The following is a 20006-nucleotide window of genomic DNA, read 5'->3' as shown; positions in this document are numbered from 1 at the left end:
TCTTTTTTGGAGTTGCCGAGAGAGGTCGCTGAGCTCTGTGAGCGCATCGTACATCAGTCCCAGATTGCTGACAAACGTTGCAGATGTGAGCACATCATCCAGGCCCTTGTACTTTGCTCTGTCTCTGGAATCCCTGCTCGTGTCGTTTGCAGCATTTGTGAAGTGATCATGAAGCACTCGGTAGTTTTCCCAGACTGCTCTGACGCTCCTTTCACTTGAAGCCACCCAGCGGATGGACAAAACACGCCCTATCACCAGGAGACGCTGTCCGACTGCTTGCGCACACTGCGCTAACTGCCTCTGATTTTTGGGGGAGGCATGGAACAAGGAATAGAGTTTGTCAAAAAAGATCTGGAAATGATTGAGCCCTGAGACCTCCTTGACCACATCCCCGACTGCCAGCTCTAGACGATGATTGGAGCAGTGCCACACAAACAGGCTTGGGAATTTACTACACAACTGGGTAGCAACGCCTGTTCTCTTCCCTAGCATGACTGAAGCCCCATCACATGCAAAATAAACGAAACACTGACCTAAAAAGTCCTCGTTAAAATCTCTTCCAAGACACTCCATTAACGCCTTTGTGATGTCATCAGCCGTTGTTCCATCCAACTCGATCAGCTCCCAAAAAAACGTTTCGGGCTCAGCATCAGCTAATGCTGAGCGTAGACACACAACAAGCACCGTTTTACCACTAATAGTGGTAGATTCATCGACCAAAACACAGAGTTTTCTTTGGTTTTCTGTAATGTCTTTTGCCATTTTTTTCTTCAGCTCATGAGCTATGTGGTCGATGATTTCGCCACAGGTTTTATTGGAGTGCAAAACCCTGCCCACGTTCAGCCCATTCAGTTTCTGTACATTCAAATCAATTGGCATGTCTGTGAATGGCCGGCTATGTTTGCCAATTTTATATCCCGTTCGAAAAACTCTGATAGTGGTGTCTAATTCAGATTTATGCATAGACTGCACTTGATGTTGAATAGTTTCACGTGAAGCAGATGTAAGGATGTCAGCAGCTTTTACATGGGCTTGTGATTCTTTATGTTCTTTGATTTTTTTTTCTCAGGCTAGCTTGTTGTTTGCCCTTGTCAACACCGAAATGAGACACTGCACACTCACCCCATTCAGTTGACAGTTTCAGTCCTTGTCCAGTGTGTATTCCCAAAGATTTGACATCTCTGCATATCCGACATCCTAGCTTCTTATCTTTAAGAAGGAGCCATGCATTGGTCTTGCAAAAATATTGCACCTGGTCCGTTGTCCAGCAGTCAGGTGCATCGCTTTGCCCGGTGTTGGTGGTGGCAGTTGCGCCAGCAGCAGCTAACATTAGAGGCTCTGGAGGAGGCGGCGGAGCTAGTGCTAATGCTAATGCACTAGAACTTGGAGCAGGAGGATCAACCAAAGAAAGCTCCCCATCAGACACAATTTCCAACACAGGCACAGCATTCTCTGTATTTGAAGTTTCTTCCGGCGACAACCGCTGTCTTTTTGCACTTTTATTAATCCACACTAACATTTTAGAAATGCTAATTTGTGACGTGACTTGCTTTCCTTCTCTCGGGGGCGTGCCTGCTCTGTTCTATCACTCTACATAGCCACCCACTGGGTGGGAGTTGCACTGCATAAACACAACACACGTGCATCTAGGTATGTAAATTGTAAAGCATTAAAACATGGTTTTACTAACAGTTTTCAGTATGTTGTTACTTCGGCATTATTATTATTATTATTATTTTGAAACGTGTATTACTATTAAATCACGGTCAAATAGGTTAATTTTGACATAGTCGTTTCCACCACAGTATTTACATGGAGAAGATAAGCCCCGCCCCCTCTCCAGCACGTTCTGTTTGAATGACAGGAGTAAACAGCTGACAGCCGCTGTGAAACTCCAGCGGTTAGAGCGATGAGAATGTCCGTTCGGCACCTCATGACGCATCTACTGAGTACCGGGCGGCTGTATATATATATATGGATGTATAATAAGAACGGCGGGAGAGTGTTGAGTACTGGCACGGTGCATGAGTACCGGAGTACCGCCAGCATGCCGGTACTGAGCAAGAAGTGCTGGTACTCCATGGGTCAGAACCAGAAGTGCCGGTACTGCGTACCGGTGAGTACCGGCCCAATTCCAGCACTGCGAGTCCTGAGTACAAGAATGCATGTTTCTCTGCTATTTTGAATAAGCGTTAAAAAAAACTTTCTTCATGAGACTGATATTGTTGGACAGAGTATTTTAAGAGGATATGGTGGACATATTATCAGCAATACTTCCAGTCAGTACTCTGGCAGCAGCATTTTTACACCTTGGAAAGTCTTTAGAGACTGGCCTTCAGCAAAGTGACACACCCTGACCTTGGCCTCTTATGACAATGTTGTCTTCTAAGGACTATTTCTCTACTCCTAGTTCATTCCTCGCAGATTCTTCCATCAGTCATGGAACGTATTTTATTTCCTTCTCCATGTTATACTTATACATGTTGAACTGCTGGATATCTTCCCCAGCCACAAGGAAACACAATAAATGGATTCATAATTTTTTTTAAATAATAAAAATGTATACATTAATAATGTTGTGTGCCAACATTTTGAATTTAAATATAAAATGAAAAGAAAGTTTACTCTGAAATGATTTCTCACGAAAACCTTTCTAAATTATACTAAATTGTAAAAAATGTTTTAGTCAATATACGTTTTTTTGCCTAAAGTAGTTGAAATTCAACATAAACTATATCAAACACCACATGCATGGCAGTTAACCCATTTTTGCCCACTATTTAAATTGACTTTGGTTGAAGTTAACAATATTAATATTATATAGATATATAGATGTATAGCATATCATTGATGCATTCTTTCTGAACACTTTTAAAATAAAATACTGCAAATGAAGAATATTTGTAATGTTCTGCACAGATAGTGCCTTAACTTGAATTTGAAAACACGTGGCAACTTTATTAATACAGCAGATGAAAAGATTTGTGGAAGGATACATTCTTCATGGGCTTCAATGGCTCTCTAGATAAAGGGCGTTTTATGGTTGCTTGTATTATCCTCAGATAGTGGTTTGTTAAATAACTAGTGACATTTTAATAGATATTGAAAAAAAGGGCTCCAAAAAAGGCATATATAACCTTGCCGGCATAGCCAGTCTATATTTCTTCAAGCACCACAAGATCCAGAGTTTATAAAGTACAATTCTGGGCCATTGATTGTGTTATTTCTCCAAACACATACAGTGAAAATGCCTGTTTTGAAGCCTTAAAATGGTGCAGGAAAAGGACTTTACATTGTATTATATACTTAAAGACAGGACTATTCAGTTAAGAGAAGAGAAAAAATTGAAAGAAAATTGTTATAATGGGTGATGTAACATTGATGACAGACATAATATGAGGTCCTTGGCACTCAGACCTTAGAGGGGTCATGTTGTGATCATGGGGCATCACCCTTACAGCATCAGGACAATATCATATGGAGTCAGACACTGGAAGTGTGCTGGAGGCTGATGCGTTGATTGGGACTGATGGAAGGATGAGGCTGATGAGAATGAAGAATCTGCGAGGAACGAACTAGCGGCAGAGAAATAATTATATATTAAAAGACAGCAACATCATAAGAGAGTGACAGAGTGTGTCAGTGTGCTGAAGGATATTTGTGACCAGCTATCCAGGCCAGACTCTAAAGACTTTCCAAGGTGTAAAAATGCTCCTGCTGGAGTACTGACTGGAAGTATTGCTGATAATATGTCCACCATATCCTCTTAAAATACTCGGTCCAACATAGCCGTGGGAACATGTTTCAAATGGGGGGTGCTGTGGGGATGACACCAGGGCTGGTTCTGACCAATTTGCTGCCCTAGGCAAGATTTTAGCAGGCAATGAAAAACCTCTACAAAAGACCAATACACTACAAACAGAGAAACTTATTTACATGGTGGTCAGCTTATATAAAAAGGCTTCAAATGCATTTAGTACTCAATGAACATGTTTGATTTGGGGGGTGGACGTCACATCCTCTAGGGGGGTCCGGGGTATGCCGCCCCAGGAAGATTTGTTTTAACATTTTAAAGTAAAATGCTTCAATCTGGTGCACTTTGAGCAGAATTACTAGACACCTGATCTAGGGGGTACAACTCTAAAACACCCATATGGAAAAGATCGGTTTATATTTTAATAATCAAATAAGTATGTGAACATAACCAATAACCTACCATAGCCAATAACAAATAAATGTAACTTATTTTATTTTTGTTGTTAATTCATATCTTATTTGACCAGTTAACATTTATTTATGCCTCTTTTTTAATCTCTCCAGTTTTAAACGATATTTTTGGTTTACTGTCCTATAGTATACATTGAAATTATTTAAAACCTGTTTTTATTTATCCTAATAATTATAAAGGAGTGCCTTGGAAATATTTGTTTACATAAATTGTGATCAAAACGTTTGAGACCCACTGAGATAACTTAGACTATCTAAACCCTCAGAGTCTTTTACCTCACTGAGCTGTAGTTATCAGCCTCTCAGTCTGACTGGAGAGGACTCTCCCTCCACATCATTGTAGAAACAGCTTTTTTTTATCCGTTAGCGCAACAGAAGCTAAAAACAAGCAGTATTAACCAGTGCATGAAGTAAAGTAAACATAATCCATTAGAAGTACAATCCTCATATATCATACAGTATTATTGTTTAAAACCTAAAAAGACCTCCTTACATAGATGTTCTTAGTAATTGGTTGTGGGTGTCCTATAGCCTCCTGCTTTATGAAGAATAGGACGTGTATTGGAAACCTGAATATATACACTATATTTAAAGTAATTCAGCCACTTCAGGGGACCATGGGAATCACATCAGTTAGCATCAGAAGTAAAAAGGCAAAAGTGTTTAAAACTACCATTTATCAAAGTATTTTACTTAGAAAAGCTGCAGTGTGACCCACATACTTTAAGAGTCGTGTTTACAGAGTCAATGTTACCCAACACAAGATCAAAGGTTCCTGTTGAGCTACACCTCCCTTTTTTGTCCCATCTGCCAAATATTGAAAAATAACCCAATAACCTACATAGATGTATTTTTTTATTCCGGGATGGTGAAACTTTAGAAGATCCAATACTGGACGAATACGTAGATTATATTTCCCACTCATGGATTTAGGCATCCATAGCCGTGGGAACATGTTTCAAATGGGGGGTACTGTGGGGATGACACCAGGGCTGGTTCTGACCAATTTGCTGCCCCATAGGCAATATTTTAGCTGGCAATGAAAAACCTCTACAAAAGACCAACACACTACAAAAACAGAAACGTATTGACATGGTGGAGTGTCCAATACTGTCAGTCTCAGGAAGAAAGGCTTTTTAATGCTTATTAAAAATAGCAGAAAAACATGCATTATTGTACTCAGGAGGGGACATTGACAGAGGATTACTGGAAAAGTACATAGTAAAAGTACTTCAAAGTACTAATGGCAAAAATCATTTTTTCCCTTATCAAACTTAACAGAAGTGACTTGATTTTGTTCTCAGGAGGGGACATTGACAGAGGATTTTTTTTTTTAAACAACACACTAGAAGTACTTAATTGTATTGTGGTAGTAGGGGTAAGACTACTGAGTCAAGCAGTATCAATATCATTAAGAACTAATGGTAAAATTGTCTTTTTATCACTCATCAAAGATAGCAGAAAATGTCATTATGTACTATGATTATGTAGGCGGAGGGGACTCTGGCAGAGGATTATTCACTAAGTAGACCGTAAAAGTAGGCTACTTCATTTTATTTCTGGTAGCAGTCAAACTAGTACCGAGTCCAACAGTGTCAGTTTTATTAAGAACTTATGATAACAAATATGTGTATCGCTATCGATCATCAAATATAGCAGGACAAAAAATGAAGAGCATCTGAATTGAAAAAACAAACTCGAGAGACGGCTGAGGTGACCGCAGTGCAGAATCGCTGTAGTTTAAATCTCCTAACAATGTTGTCCATTTTAGACATAGGCCTATTATAAATACAGCCCTTAATATCATTCATTTTCTGGGCTCAATATGTGTCTTGGCCGTTTTCGTTGTGATCGCTAAATTCACCTTGTTTATAATATTATCACCGTTCCAAGCACACGAGTGCTTTTGTTTTTAAATCACTTCCGTGAGTTCCGCCCCGCCCCTCGCTCCAATGACCATTAGACCAAGGCTGCTTCTCAGGTCGATTAAATGAAATCCTTGCTTCCCTCACTTGCGTCGTTTCCCTGCGTTTAGTCCCTCCCACCAGGGAAGCATGGAGGGACGCAAGGAAACCACGAGAAGCAGGGAAATGAGTTTTAAGAGCAATGGGACGTCCTTTCCTCCGGAGCGTCACGTGAAGCGACGTCCGTTTGTGATGACGCTGCACAGCTGTTCGTCTGGCAGCAGCCAGCTCTGTACCCGTTATTTCCACAAACACCCCCGCCTCTGTTAGTGCACATTTACTGACATAAACATTAGTATCATCTGTTGTAGATCCAAATACATGAAATAAGAAATAAGAAGTCATTCTCAAAAAAGATAAACGCCATTCTTAAAATGTATAAACGAAAAAAGCGATCATGAAAATCTTTCCAATAAATGAATAAAAAAATGTTTGACCACTTTGTTGTTTAGATATATCACATATTTGTAACTAAATGATACATGAATTGAAACAAAACACAGTATAAACTGAGGAGTGAGTCCCGTGAGGTTCATGTATTTTCTTCACTCCGCTGGGGTATTGCTCTCATGTCAAGAAGCATCAGATCAGTGCATGCACTGCCTCGTCCAATCAGTGAGCGATACACAGTAAGGGGGCGGGGTGAGTATCTGAGGATTTCATCGGAGGATGGTCTGGTGGTTCCTCGGTTATCGCTCCTCCATGATCGCTCCTCGCTCCTCGATCCTCGGTCCTCCGGCAGAAATAAGAGCCATGGGACGGTACTCAAGATGGCGCAGGCAAATCAACTTCCGGTGAGACCGAGGACCGAGGAGCGAGGAAATGAAAATTGTCGACCTGAGAAGCAGCCCATTTAGTAAGGTAAAAAGCAAAAAGCAAAAACGCCTCTCAGACGCTCTTCCGTGATACGGTGGCCCTGAAGTGCAAGACACCACAGCATTTCAGAAAACGCCACAGCATTTCAGAAAACACCACAGCATTTCACAAAACGCCACAGCATTTCACAAAACACAACAGCATTTCACAAAACACAACAGCATTTCACAAAACACAACAGCATTTCACAAAACGCCGCAGCATTTCACAAAACACAACAGCATTTCACAAAACACAACAACATTTCACAAAACGCCGCAGCATTTCACAAAACACAACAGCATTTCACAAAACACAACAGCATTTCACAAAACACAACAGCATTTCAGAAAACACCACAGCATTTCACATTGGACGGAAAGGGTATTCCTTAGGGAGAACACTTCTTGTTTGTGATTGGACAGAGCCAGCCATAGAAGCACTGCTGTGATTGGTTCTTTTTGCTGCCAGTCAAGAAATGACGCTTCGTGATTGGCCCAACACATCAGCCGTTAACTGTTAGCACACACTCAGAGCTCACAGCTCCTCATATCTGTTCAGAAACTGGACAAAAGTTCAACATATAAAAAACACAGACTGTCTATGTCATGGTGAATACAGTCGCTGCTTTATTTGTGTCTGTATGACGTTGTTGTGAGTGTGGACGGAGCAGCTATAGCCTACAGGTTAGTTTAGCCTGATCGATCCGATTCCGATAGGATTTACATGGAGATACGGCCCGCCCCCTCTCCAGCGTCTAGTTTGAATGACAGGAGTAAACACAGAATTAATGCTTTATTAATTCATGGTTTTTAAGGGGCTTATCTCCAAGTAAATACTATGGTAGACCACCCAATATTCGCATCGCTCTAATCGCTCGAGTTTAACCGCGGCTGTCAGCTGTGTTTGCTCCTGTCATTCAAACAAGAGGCGCTGAGAGGGGGCGGGGCGTATCTCCATGTAAATGCTATGGGAGATGCCAACTACAACAAAATGAACATATTTGACCGTGATTTAATTGTAATACACGTTTCAAAGTGATGCCGAAGTAACTACATACTGATAACGGTTAGTAAAAAAACATAAATTAACGCTTTGACAAGTCTGCAGATAAGACGGCAGGCGAAAAGCTTTTAAAATGCGTGTTTTCTGAATGGAATCGGATCCATCAGGCTAAACTAACCTGTAGCTGCTCCGTCCACACTCACAACAACGTCATACAGACATAAATAAAGCAGCGACTGTATTCGCCATGACACAGACAGTCTGTGGTTTGTACATGTTTAACTTTTGTCCAGTTTCTGAACAGATATGAGGAGCTGTGAGCTCTGAGTGTGTGCTAACGGCTGATGTGTTGGGATATATTTCGCTGTCGGGTGTTGACCAATCACGAAGCGTCATTTCTTGACTGGCAGCAAAAACAACCAATCACAGCAGTGCTTCTCTGGCTGGCTCTGTCCAATCACAAACAAGAAGTGTTCTCCCTAAAGGAATACCCTTTCCGTCCAATGTGAAATGCTGTGGTGTTTTCTGAAATGCGGTTGTGTTTTGTGAAATGCTGTTGTGTTTTGTGAAATGCTGTGGCGTTTTGTGAAATGCTGTGGCGTTTTGTGAAATGCTGTGGTGTTTTCTGAAATGCTGTGGTGTTTTCTGAAATGCTGTGGCGTTTTGTGAAATGCTGTAGTGTTTTCTGAAATGCTGTGGTGTTTTCTGAAATGCTGTGGCGTTTTGTGAAATGCTGTAGTGTTTTGTGAAATGCTGTAGTGTTTTGTGAAATGCTGTGGTGTTTTCTGAAATGCTGTAGTGTCTTGCACTTCAGGGCCACCGTACATTTACTTGTTTAATAAAGAAAAACAATTGGACGGTAGATACACGAATTTCATGTGTTATAAAAAAGTGATTTGAAATATCATGAAAAAAATCAATAACGTAAATTAAGAGTATGTGATATAAAGACATAGTATTCGGTGAAATGTAGCAATATAATATAACATAACATATGGAAACACATGATTGAATGGAATGGTATGTCAAATATAAAACTATGAGTATAACATGTCATATTATAGAAGACTATAGTGTATTACGATCTTAAAGTGATAAATACAACATAATATACAACATTTCCTTTGGACATTTACATTCTTACAAGGATCAATACATCTTATTAGTGAGAATAATTATTAATACAGAATGATTTCTAATGTTTTAATTTACAATTCATATCCTTATCCATGTATTATAAAATGAAGTCGGTAACATCGATGAAGTAAGCATATACTTATAATAGTTATATAATAAATGTGTACAATTTGAATCAAAATAGTGTTTAATTAAAATAATATTGTTTGGTAGATTTTTCCCATGCATGTCAATTTGCGCATACACGTGTGCTCGCACCAGCTGCTTCGTACGCGCAATCAATCTACAATCTGTCCAGGGTTCCTCATGAACGCGCGTGGCAGTCAGCCGCTGTCATGCAGGCAGGTAGGTCAAACCAGACAGGAAACGAGAAGAGGATGGCTTCAAAATAAAAGCCTCGAATTTGTTGGCATTTGTTGTTTGGATTTTTTTATTTGTATGCAATTTTGTCTTGGTAAATGTTTATGTATGTCGTTTTTTTCTTTAGTGCCTATATATATATATAATCTGCTTACTAGATTCTTTTTTTGTACTCAACAATTTAGGTTTGTTGTTGTTGTATGAAAGTCTTTACATACAAAGTATTTGACTGATGTTTTGGTCCAAAGCAATCTATTAAGTAAGAGAAAGAGAAAAACAAGCACTAAAAAAGTAAATAATCATAATTAGTAAAACAAAAAATACTAGAAGAAATATGAAATAAATAAATAAATTAATGTAAAATGTATCTTGATTTAAAACGCTGTACGGTATTTGTTATACAAATATTGGCATTTATAAAGTAAATTGTAAAGAATATGTGCAAGTCAAATATACGCTATAATAAATACATTTTATAATATAAATCAAATTTACTTCATAAACAATGAATACATGAAAGAACTCCTTCAAACTAGACCCTCACACAAGGCTGGTGTGAACGCACCTACGTGTCAGGTCTTTATTTAAGATGTATGATGAGAACAGTAAATGTATGTGGTAGGTTTAATCTGTGAGCAAATTTTCTTTTGAAAGTGCTGACCGGAAGCCTTGCTCTTTATTTTGAAAAGCTTGACGGTTCGGGAGCATCCTGACGTCTTCTCGGAGCACAAAGTAAAAACGCATCTCATCAAAGAGATGCTGCTACAAAGCCTGCACGGATTATACAAGGACGGTCTTTAAACACATCTGACGCCTTCAGGGAAGCTTTTATATTAATTGTATTATTTTAAATTTTTGACGGCAATCTGTTATTTTGTCCGCGGGATGCCGATGGCCACCAGCAGCATCAGCACCAGCAGCACCGGAGGGCCGTGGATTCAACCAGCACACCTAGCAGGTCGCTCCTCTCTCACTGATGTATTGCTGTTCTATTAAATATATAATTAAAATACAACAAACTGCATGCAGAAGAGCTTAAATTGCTCACTCCTGGGGGATTTTCTTATTTTGGATCCTTTAGAGGACATTTAGCGAGGATACACGTGCACCTTCATATCATGAGGGTGACTTTTATCATTACATTGACTGGGGAAATGAATATATAATTATTCACATTAAATTCAAACATTTACCTTCAATATAATGTGCAATAAGAGCCACATCCGGGCATTTCAGTGTCTTATGTTTGATCTCAAGGATGGAAATGTAAAACAGAGCCCTGTGGGACCTTCAAGTGTCTCAGTTTTTTTTATTATCTGTCTCTGTGGACAGATTGGACGACACCTGACACAATTAATGTGCAGGCAGATGGGGATGAGTTGGGGGGGGTGGGGGTCAGAAAGAGCAGGGAGGGGGGGTCATCTGAGATAAAGATAACATTTATTGATCCCTATGAGAAACAGCAGCAGCAGTGCAAGAACAGATGATATTTATAAATATAATAAAATAAAGTCTATATAAAGAGCATGTACCATTTAAAAGTAAAGTAAAAATACAGCATAATTTACTATGTTATTTTGTTACAAAGTGTATTGTATGGAGTACTAAAGCTGCCCTTATAGTAAAATAAAATAAGAAAGAAACATTTATTAAATTATTAAATATACACGGATATAATAAATACATATGAATGTATGTCAAACTGTTCTTTTAAATTATAAAAAAGGCATTCATTTTTTACAATGTCAGCTTTAGCTCTATATATATATAGAGGACAAAAAGTAAGAAAAGTAAATGCAATAAAACAATAGTCTGCATTGGGCCCTAAGAAATGTTTTCTAGAATCTTCCTGACATTTTTAGGAAAAATTAATTAATTAATTTAGCATGATTATCCTCAACAGATGTAATGAAAACAAAATAGTTGCAGGCTTATATTCTGAAAATCATCATCCCGGTTTTTAAATTCCCAAACTCTAGAATAAACTACAAATAAACCCCTGAAGAAATTGACTAATTTAAGATCGGTGTAATATTTATACTATACCTGTACTGTCTCCTCTCACCTGCAGGCTGAGACCTTGCTCCCTTGCCTGACCTTTGACCCCTGCAGAAAAACGACAGACTGATCACCATGATGCAGCAGAGAGCTGACTTATAAGAAATCTGAAATACAAGCAGAAAGATGACAGAGAGCCGGAGGAGGAGGGAGCTGAAAGACACTAAACGGGAGGAAAAGTAGGACAAAATAAAAAAGGATGTGAATGTTGCACCGACACTGACCTGTTTCTTCATCAAACCACCTGCAACAAGCTTCAACAAAAACCAAAACACTTTCATCTTCCTGCAGAAATGTGAGAGGAAAACAGCAGCGTGATTGTTTCTTACCGACAAAATCTGTAAATGTGGAGTTTAAAATCAGAGACAGCGATTAAGATTGTGTTACAACGACAACCAAATCAACAAGATTGTACAACAAACTGTCCGGAGAATTGTCGGAATAAAACTGTAATTTGTGCGGAGACTTAACCCTCACGATGACGCACCTCCACGCCGGCCTGAGCCCAGAGACCACGGAGAAAGCTCGTTTGGAGCTGAATGAAAACCCAGACACTCTGCATCAGGACATCCAGCAGGTACTTCAAATATTATGTTGGTCTTAATTAACGATATGTCCAGCTCAAACAGGGAGACCAACATACATTGTTAAAAATACTGAAAAAAAACAATATATCGTTTTTATGTTGCTGTTTTTTTCATGGAGCTAAGCTAAAGCTTCAATTATAATGAATACATGTTAGCAATTGGGGTTTTTATTACTGCATTTCCTTCTTTATTATTTTATTTATTTATTTATCAGTATGGCAGCTTCAGCCCTCCATATGTTCCAAGTAAAAAAGTATTTTAGTAGTGTAAATTCCTCATTTAATTAAATTACAAAAAGTAATTGACATGCTGTAAAGCTTCAGGATCTAATTTGAGCTAAATATGTCCAAATATATTGTTTAATATTTGGTTTAGATTATGATGAATTATTTACTTTTAAAACCTCTTACTGCTCATCCTTATTTTCCTCCTGTGAATGCGTTTCTTCTCGAGGTGCGGGACATGATCGTGACGCGGCCGGACATCGGTTTCCTGCGGACGGACGACGACTTCATCCTACGCTTCCTGCGAGCGAGGAAGTTCAACCAGACGGAAACCTTCCGGCTGCTGGCCCAATACTTTCAGTTCAGACAGCAGAACCTCGACATGTTCCAGAGCTTCAAGGTACCACTTTTCTCTGGGTCTTACCTTTAGATATCTGGTTTCAAACCCTGGAAGTATAAGAAATCCTACTCAACACTGTATTTGAGAGTTCATTTGCAAAAACAGAAGTCCAATCCTTGTTAACTTTTTTTTTATCTCCTCCGGTGAGATTTTTTAAATGTGCTCTGTTTCCTGTCAGGTGGACGACCCCGGGATAAAGCGCGCTCTGATGGACGGCTTCCCAGGTGTGCTGGAGACTCCGGACCAACACGGCCGCAAAATACTTATCCTGTTTGCCTCCAACTGGGACCAGAGCAGGTAACACACACACACACACACACACACACACACACACACACACACACACACACACACACACACACACACACACACACACACACACACCACACACACACACACACACACACACACACACACACACACACACACACACACACACACACACACACACACACACACACACCTATTGATCGAAACACATTGAGCCTAATGAGTCGTTTCTGTACCGCTCTGTTTAACTAATGACGAGCTGATTAATATCCTCACCTTAACCTTCCTTCTCAACTTTGTTTCCTTATTCCTGCTCCTCTTCTTCCTCATGCTCCTCATCCTTCTTCCCCTCTTCATCCACTTCCCCCCCACTTATTCTATCTTCCTTATTGCCCTCCTCCACTTCCACCTTTCCTTTTCCTCTCTTTCTTTCTCCTCCACTCTTTCATCTTCCTCTTCCTTTTTTCTCGACCTCATTCTTCTCTCCTTTCACGTGCTCTCCCCCCTCTATTTCCTCTTCTTCCCCCCCCCCCCCCCCTCCTCAGGAACTCCTTCACAGATATCCTGCGTGCGATCCTCCTCTCCTTGGAGGTGCTGATAGAGAATCCTGAGCTTCAGATTAATGGATTCATCCTGATAATCGACTGGAGCAACTTCTCCTTCAAACAGGCGTCAAAACTGACGCCCAACATCCTGAAGCTGGCCATCGAGGGGCTGCAGGTACACACACACACACACACACACACACACACACACACACACACACACACACACACACACACACACACACACACCACACACACACACACACACACACACACACACACACACACACACACACACACACACACACACCCCTCCTAGTCACCTCTGCTGTTTGTTTTCACCCCTAGTTTCCTATTGTAAGGGGCTGAGAGGCAGGGTAGTGGGAGGCACCTACATTCCCAACAGGTGGCTCCACCCACTTCCAATTAGCAGTATTCGGAGCAGGTGTGGAGACCTCACACCTGGTGCTAATCACTCCCTCAAGGGAGACAAAGCACACAGAGTTGCTCAGTTGTGTGTGGCACATGGAGGCTCCCAGTGTAAGGAAACGTTTTTTGTAAGCTGGTAATCGGGTAGTGGCCCGGCTACGTTAGCCTTTGTTTAATGGAAGGTATTTTTGGAGTTTGATAGCAATAAAGCCTTTTTTGGATTTGAACACTACCACTTTCCTCTTTATCTGCCCAGGCCTGTTACACTGGTGGAGAATGCGGGCATAAGGACTCTAGTGGTGGTGTTGCAGTCAAAAAGTTGCACAAAAAAATTTTTTTTTTTAAGATGGAGGATGTACTAAGAGAGTTGGTGCGCATTTATACTGAGCAGCAGACTCTGCAACGGGAGATGATATAGGAGCAGCGGAAACAGAATGCGCTTCTCCATGTGGAGGTCCAAAAATGCCTAATAGCAGCCTCTTCTATCCAGAGCCTCTTCTATTACTTCGACCTCCCTCCTGACCAAGCAAAGGATTACGTCATCTTGAAGAGGGAAATCCTGGCGAGGTTACGGTATGGCTACAGCTTAGCAACAAGAGCCCAGCGGTTCCATGACTGGAAATATAAGCCAGAGTTGTCAGCCAGGGCCCAGATGTATGACCTAGCCCGGGTAACCAGAGCCTGGCTGACATGCAACCCTGAAAAGTGTTTTAGAGAGGATAATGATGGACAAATACATTCGGTCTCTGCCCTATGAGATCAAGAAAATGACAAGCCAGCAGAATCCAGCCAGTCTGGATGAGTTGGTTAACCTAGTGGAGAGCCACGTGGCCACAGCGGACCTGCTTAAGTCCACACGAACAAACACCGAGTGGGGCCGGAAAGTCAGTGGGGAAGCATCAAGGACTAGACGGGCACGAGAACCGCCACAGGAACCAGAAGAGGGCCAACCTCGTTGCTACCAGTGTGGGGAGACAGGCCACATTTCCTGGGACTGCCCAGGGAAGGATGAGCTAATACCGACCGCCCACGCATCTGGTGCAAGGCCCTGCCACCTTCTTGACTCTTGCTGGGTACAGGAAAGCTCCCTGGCTCAAATGATACCAGTCAAAGTAAATGGAAAAGATGCAGAGGCGCTAGTGGACTCAGGTGTGGTGTCCCTCATTCAACCCCACCTCCTCGACCATTTGCCATCCGAAGAGACTGTACCCGTGTCCATGGGGACACTAAATTATACCCCACATGCTTCATCCACTTTACCACGGTTAAAGGTAGCTGAAAGTGGGGGTGGTTCCTTCCCTACCAGTCCCAGTCTTGGTGGGGCGAGACTGCCCACTATACAAGCGCCTGCGGCACCAGAAGGAGGTGAGTCCCAAAAAGCCCAAGCGTGCCAAAGGAAAACGAGGGAAAGGACAAATTGCCACCCAGGGCACTTCTCCTCAGCAGTCCCCCAAAGTTGTGTGTGCTGTGCCGGAGGAGCAGAGAGGAAACCAATCTTCCAGTGCAGATGAGGCAAATGATAACCCTTTTGTTGCTTTCCCTGGAGACCTAAGCACAGGTGATGAGGAGGGTGAAGTCTCATTGCTTCCAAGTTTGAAGGGCCAGTTCGGGACTGCCCAGATGGAAGACCCCAATCTGTTGCATGCACGCAGCAATGTTACGGAAATAGAGGGAAAACCAGTTCCAGGAGTAGACAATGAGGTGGCCGAAGTTGAATACGGTCCAGGGCTATCTAAAGCTCAGTTACAGCAAACCAAGGAACTGGTTCAGCAGAGTTTGGATGTGTTCTCACTACGACCTGGACGCACAACGATGGTGGAACATCAAATCCACACAGAGCCGGGCCAAAAGGTAAAGATGCGGCCCTACCGGGTGCCGGAGGCAAGTCGGGCGGCCATTGAGCAAGAAGTGCAGAAAATGCTGGCTATGGGGGTGATTGAAGAATCTCACAGTGAGTGGACCAACCCTGTCGTTCTGGTTCCTAAGCCAGACAAAACCAACAGGTTCTGTAATGATTTCAGAAAATTGAATGAAATCTCCAAGTTTGATGCGTATCCTATGCCCAGGATAGATGAGCTGATTGATCGGCTTGGGGAAGCCAGATATATCAGCACTCTGGACTTGACGAAAGGGTATTGCAGGTCCCACTTGAAGCAGCCTCAAGAGAGAAGATGGCCTTCGCCACCCCCACAGGGCTGTACCAGTAACAGTATACTGTGCTTCCCTTCGGACTTCATGGAGCACCAGCCACATTCCAGAGACTGATGGACAAGGTCCTGAGGCCACATCGTGAGTACGCAGCTGCCTATTTAGATGACGTTGTTATCCACAGTGACTCATGGGATAGCCATCTCATAAGGCTTGCAGCAGTGCTGGAATCTCTTCGCAGGGCGGGCTTGACAGCCAATGCAAGCTTGGACTGGGGGAAGCTGAATACCTGGGCTTCACCATTGGGCGCGGCAACGTTAGACCACAAAAAAGGAAGGTTCACGGCCATCAACAAAGAAACAGGTGAAAATATTCTTGGGTCTGACGTCCTACTATTGCCGTTTCATCCCAAACTTCTCCACAGTAGCCTCTCCCCTTACAGACCTGACCAGAGACTCACAGCCGCTAATGGTCAAGTGGACAGGAGAGGCTGAACATGCCTTTGAGGGACTGAAGAGGGTTCTCTGTGCACGGCCGGTGTTGGTGACCCCAGACTTCAGCCGGGGGATGATTGTGCAGACGGATGCATCAGAGGTGGGCATAGGAGCAGTACTATCCCAGGAGGTTCACAGTGAGGAACATCCCGTCATGTATATCAGCCGGAAGCTGAACACAAGGGAATGCTACTGTGGAGAAAGAAGGCCTAGCAATAAAATGGGCACTTGAGCGCCTCCGGTATTACCTCTTGGGACGTCACTTCACTCTGGTAACTGATCATGCCCCACTGATCTGGATGGCAAATCAAAAAGACACAAACGCTAAAGTAGGAAGGTGGTTTGTCTCACTAAAGGAGTTTAACTTTTCTATCGTACACGGAGCCAAGCATGGGAATGCAGATGCCCTGTGGACCAAGGTCGCCTCTCCTAGGCCAGAACTAAAGGGGGGGGGGGGGGGGGGGGGAAGTGTAAGGAAACGTTTTTTGTAAGCTGGTAAGTCGGTTAGCGGCCTTTGTTTAATGGAAGGCATTTTTGGAGTTTGATAGCAATAAAGCCTTTTTTGGATTTGAACACTGCCTCTGTCGTGATTGCTGCACTACCACTTTCCTCTTTATCTGCCCAGGCCTGTTACACTATCATGTTTCCTCTTGTTCTGTCTCCTCTTTGTTTCCTCTGGTCTTTTCTTATTTTTGATGTCCCTTCTCCTTTCTTGTGTCCTTTCTCCTTCTTTTTCATCTCCTCATCTCGACTTCCTCCTCTTCTTGGTTCCTTTCGTCTTATCTCCTCTTCTTGTCTCTCCCTCTTTCTTTTCTGTTTTTCGTTCCTCTCCTTGTGTCCTCTCCTCTCATGTTTCTTTCCTGGTGTCTTGCTATCCTCGTCTCCTCACCTCCTTGTCTCCTCTCCTCAGGACAGTTTTCCGGCCCGTTTTGGAGGGATCCACTTTGTGAATCAGCCGTGGTATATTCACGCCATGTACACTATCATCAAGCCTTTCCTCAAGGACAAGACCAGGAAAAGGGTAAAAAGAAAAGAAGTATTTTGTGTCCCGTATCCAAGTCTTATTCTCTTTCTTCTGCTATTTCTTTTTCATCTCTCCAATTGTCTTCCACTTCCTCTATTTAATTTTCACCCTTTTCTCCTCCTCTTCTTTGTTATTTAATTAACAGATTTTCGTCTTTTATCTCCTTCGATTATAACACCCTCCTCCCTTGTATTTATTTCTCCTAATTTCCTCTTATCTCCTTGCTTGCTATCCTTGTCCCTTCTGCTTGTTTCCTGTCCTCTATATGCTTGCTTTCCTTTTCCCACGCTCCCTTTTCTTGTCTTCTCCTCATTTCCTTTACTTGTCTCCTCTCTCCTGATCTCTGTCTATTCTCTCTTCTCCTGTACTGGCTTCCTCCCTTTCACTCCTCTTCTTGTTTCCTCTCCTGTCTACTTAGCTCCTCTCGTTGCTTCCCATCCTCACCTTATTTCCTGTCCTTGCATCCTCTCCTCTACATGCTTGTTTCCACTCCTTTCTTCTCCTGATCTCCTGTCCTCCCTCACCATGCGTCCTACCCTCTCTCCTCAGATCTTCCTCCACGGGAACAACCTGAACTCGCTGCATGTCCTCCTGCAGCCGGAGTGTCTCCCCTCAGAGTTTGGGGGGACTCTCCCTCCCTACGACATGGGGATCTGGGCGAGGACGCTGCTGGGACCCGACTACAGCGACGAGACGGAGTACACACTGACCTACGACGCTCTGCATGTGAGGGAGAGCTGCGGGGGAGATAAGGAGCTGATGAAGAGGTGAGGGGGGAAGACAGGTACACAGAGAAGAGGTAAGGGGGAGACAAAGATCCTCCTCCTCCTATCTGAGTATCAGATTAATTTCTTCTCTGGGTTTCAGGTCTCAGTCGGTGGTGGAGCCAGGAACTCTCCGACAAACGGACAGAGAGACCAGCACGCCGCTCCTCGCCCTAGACTGAACACACACACACACACTAGAGCCGTCACACACACTGCCCCGCACACACATCATGTACAGACTGCAACAGACACCCACTTTTAGAAACACTGCTGTGTATCAAGCTGGTGGCGTCCTTTAGCAACATGAACTCTGACAATGAATTTCCTACACACACACACACACACACACACACACACAGTCTGTCTCTGAGCCCATAATGCCTCACAGCTGAGCCTCTCTGCAAACAGCAGCATCTGTCAACAACAACAAACACACACTCTGAAGTCTATGTCTGTGTGTGTGTCGCCTTCAGCTTCAAGTTTTAATTTAGTAATTCTGTCAGAAACAAGGGGGAATGTATGAGGAACATTTCATCTGTTTCTGAGGCTGAAACTCTATTTAAACCTCAGAGGAAATCGCTGACAAAATATAAAATCATATCCATAAAAATTAAGAAACATTCAAAGTGGGTTCCACCAAAAGAAATACATGTTTTAATTCAGAAGTTAAGACAATGCTTGTTGGTGAAACTCAGCCTTAAATGTTTGGAAGAGCATTTATCTTTTGCTTTCCGATCTTAAATCTACAGTTCAGGTAACTGACAGGGTGGCTCTAACTTCGTTATCTACTTGCTGGAGTATTTCCTCAAAATATTAATCAAATACTTTGTATTTTTCTGACATTTATGTCCCGATAATCTGAAGGAGAAAGACATTCATTAAAACCAGGAGGACGAATAAGAAACCTCACTTTGGTAGAATAATTTCACCTTTTTTCTTTCTTGTAAAAACCACAGGCACTTTGCACACGTTTTTCTAAATGAAAGCACTGCACATGTTGCCACCAATTGCTAATCACTAATGGGATCACATGCATGAAAACCTCAAAACAAATATTGTACCAGAGTGAAATATTTCTTTCAGATAAAGTATTGTGCTGTGAAGAAACCATAGGATGCCAAATCATCACCTTTACCCTCGACTGAAGTGTAGGGAAAGATTGTTTTTATTGAATCTAACTTATTAATATTATGAAGATTGTACATTAGTATAAGTATTATCACACTGCAAAAAGACTGACACTCTTGGCCTGTTTTATCCTGAGATATTTTAAGTGTAATTATCATCCTGCGCTGTAAAACGTTTCATGTACTTCTGAGGAAAGAAAGGTTAAGTAGCAGGTTGATAATTTCACCAAATATCTTGGAGTATTTGTAAATTATAGAGGCCAGTGTGTCATGATTTTTTGCAGTTTGACTCATCAGGGCTACACTGATCTCCACTCGACTGTAATGTAATGTATTTCCTTTCAATGAATGTATAGAAGTAAACATTTACACCAACAGGAATGTG

General features: G+C 42.1%; 1 protein-coding gene across 1 annotated transcript; it reads left to right on the top strand.

Moving 5' to 3' along the window:
- Positions 1–10236: 10236 nt before the first annotated feature.
- LOC117544653 (clavesin-1-like) lies at positions 10237–19998 on the top strand. The gene is made up of 8 exons (XM_034213902.1): positions 10237–10506; positions 11620–12183; positions 12647–12817; positions 12996–13114; positions 13633–13807; positions 17614–17724; positions 18277–18494; positions 18595–19998. The coding sequence occupies exons 2-8, from the start codon at positions 12085–12087 to the stop codon at positions 18671–18673; spliced, it is 972 nt and encodes a 323-aa protein (XP_034069793.1). The 5' UTR covers positions 10237–10506; positions 11620–12084; the 3' UTR covers positions 18674–19998.
- Positions 19999–20006: the final 8 nt, after the last annotated feature.

Source organism: Gymnodraco acuticeps, unplaced genomic scaffold (assembly GCF_902827175.1).
Source record: "Gymnodraco acuticeps unplaced genomic scaffold, fGymAcu1.1, whole genome shotgun sequence".
Taxonomy (NCBI): Eukaryota; Metazoa; Chordata; class Actinopteri; order Perciformes; family Bathydraconidae; genus Gymnodraco; species Gymnodraco acuticeps.
This window is presented reverse-complemented; position numbering and strand designations above follow the sequence as displayed.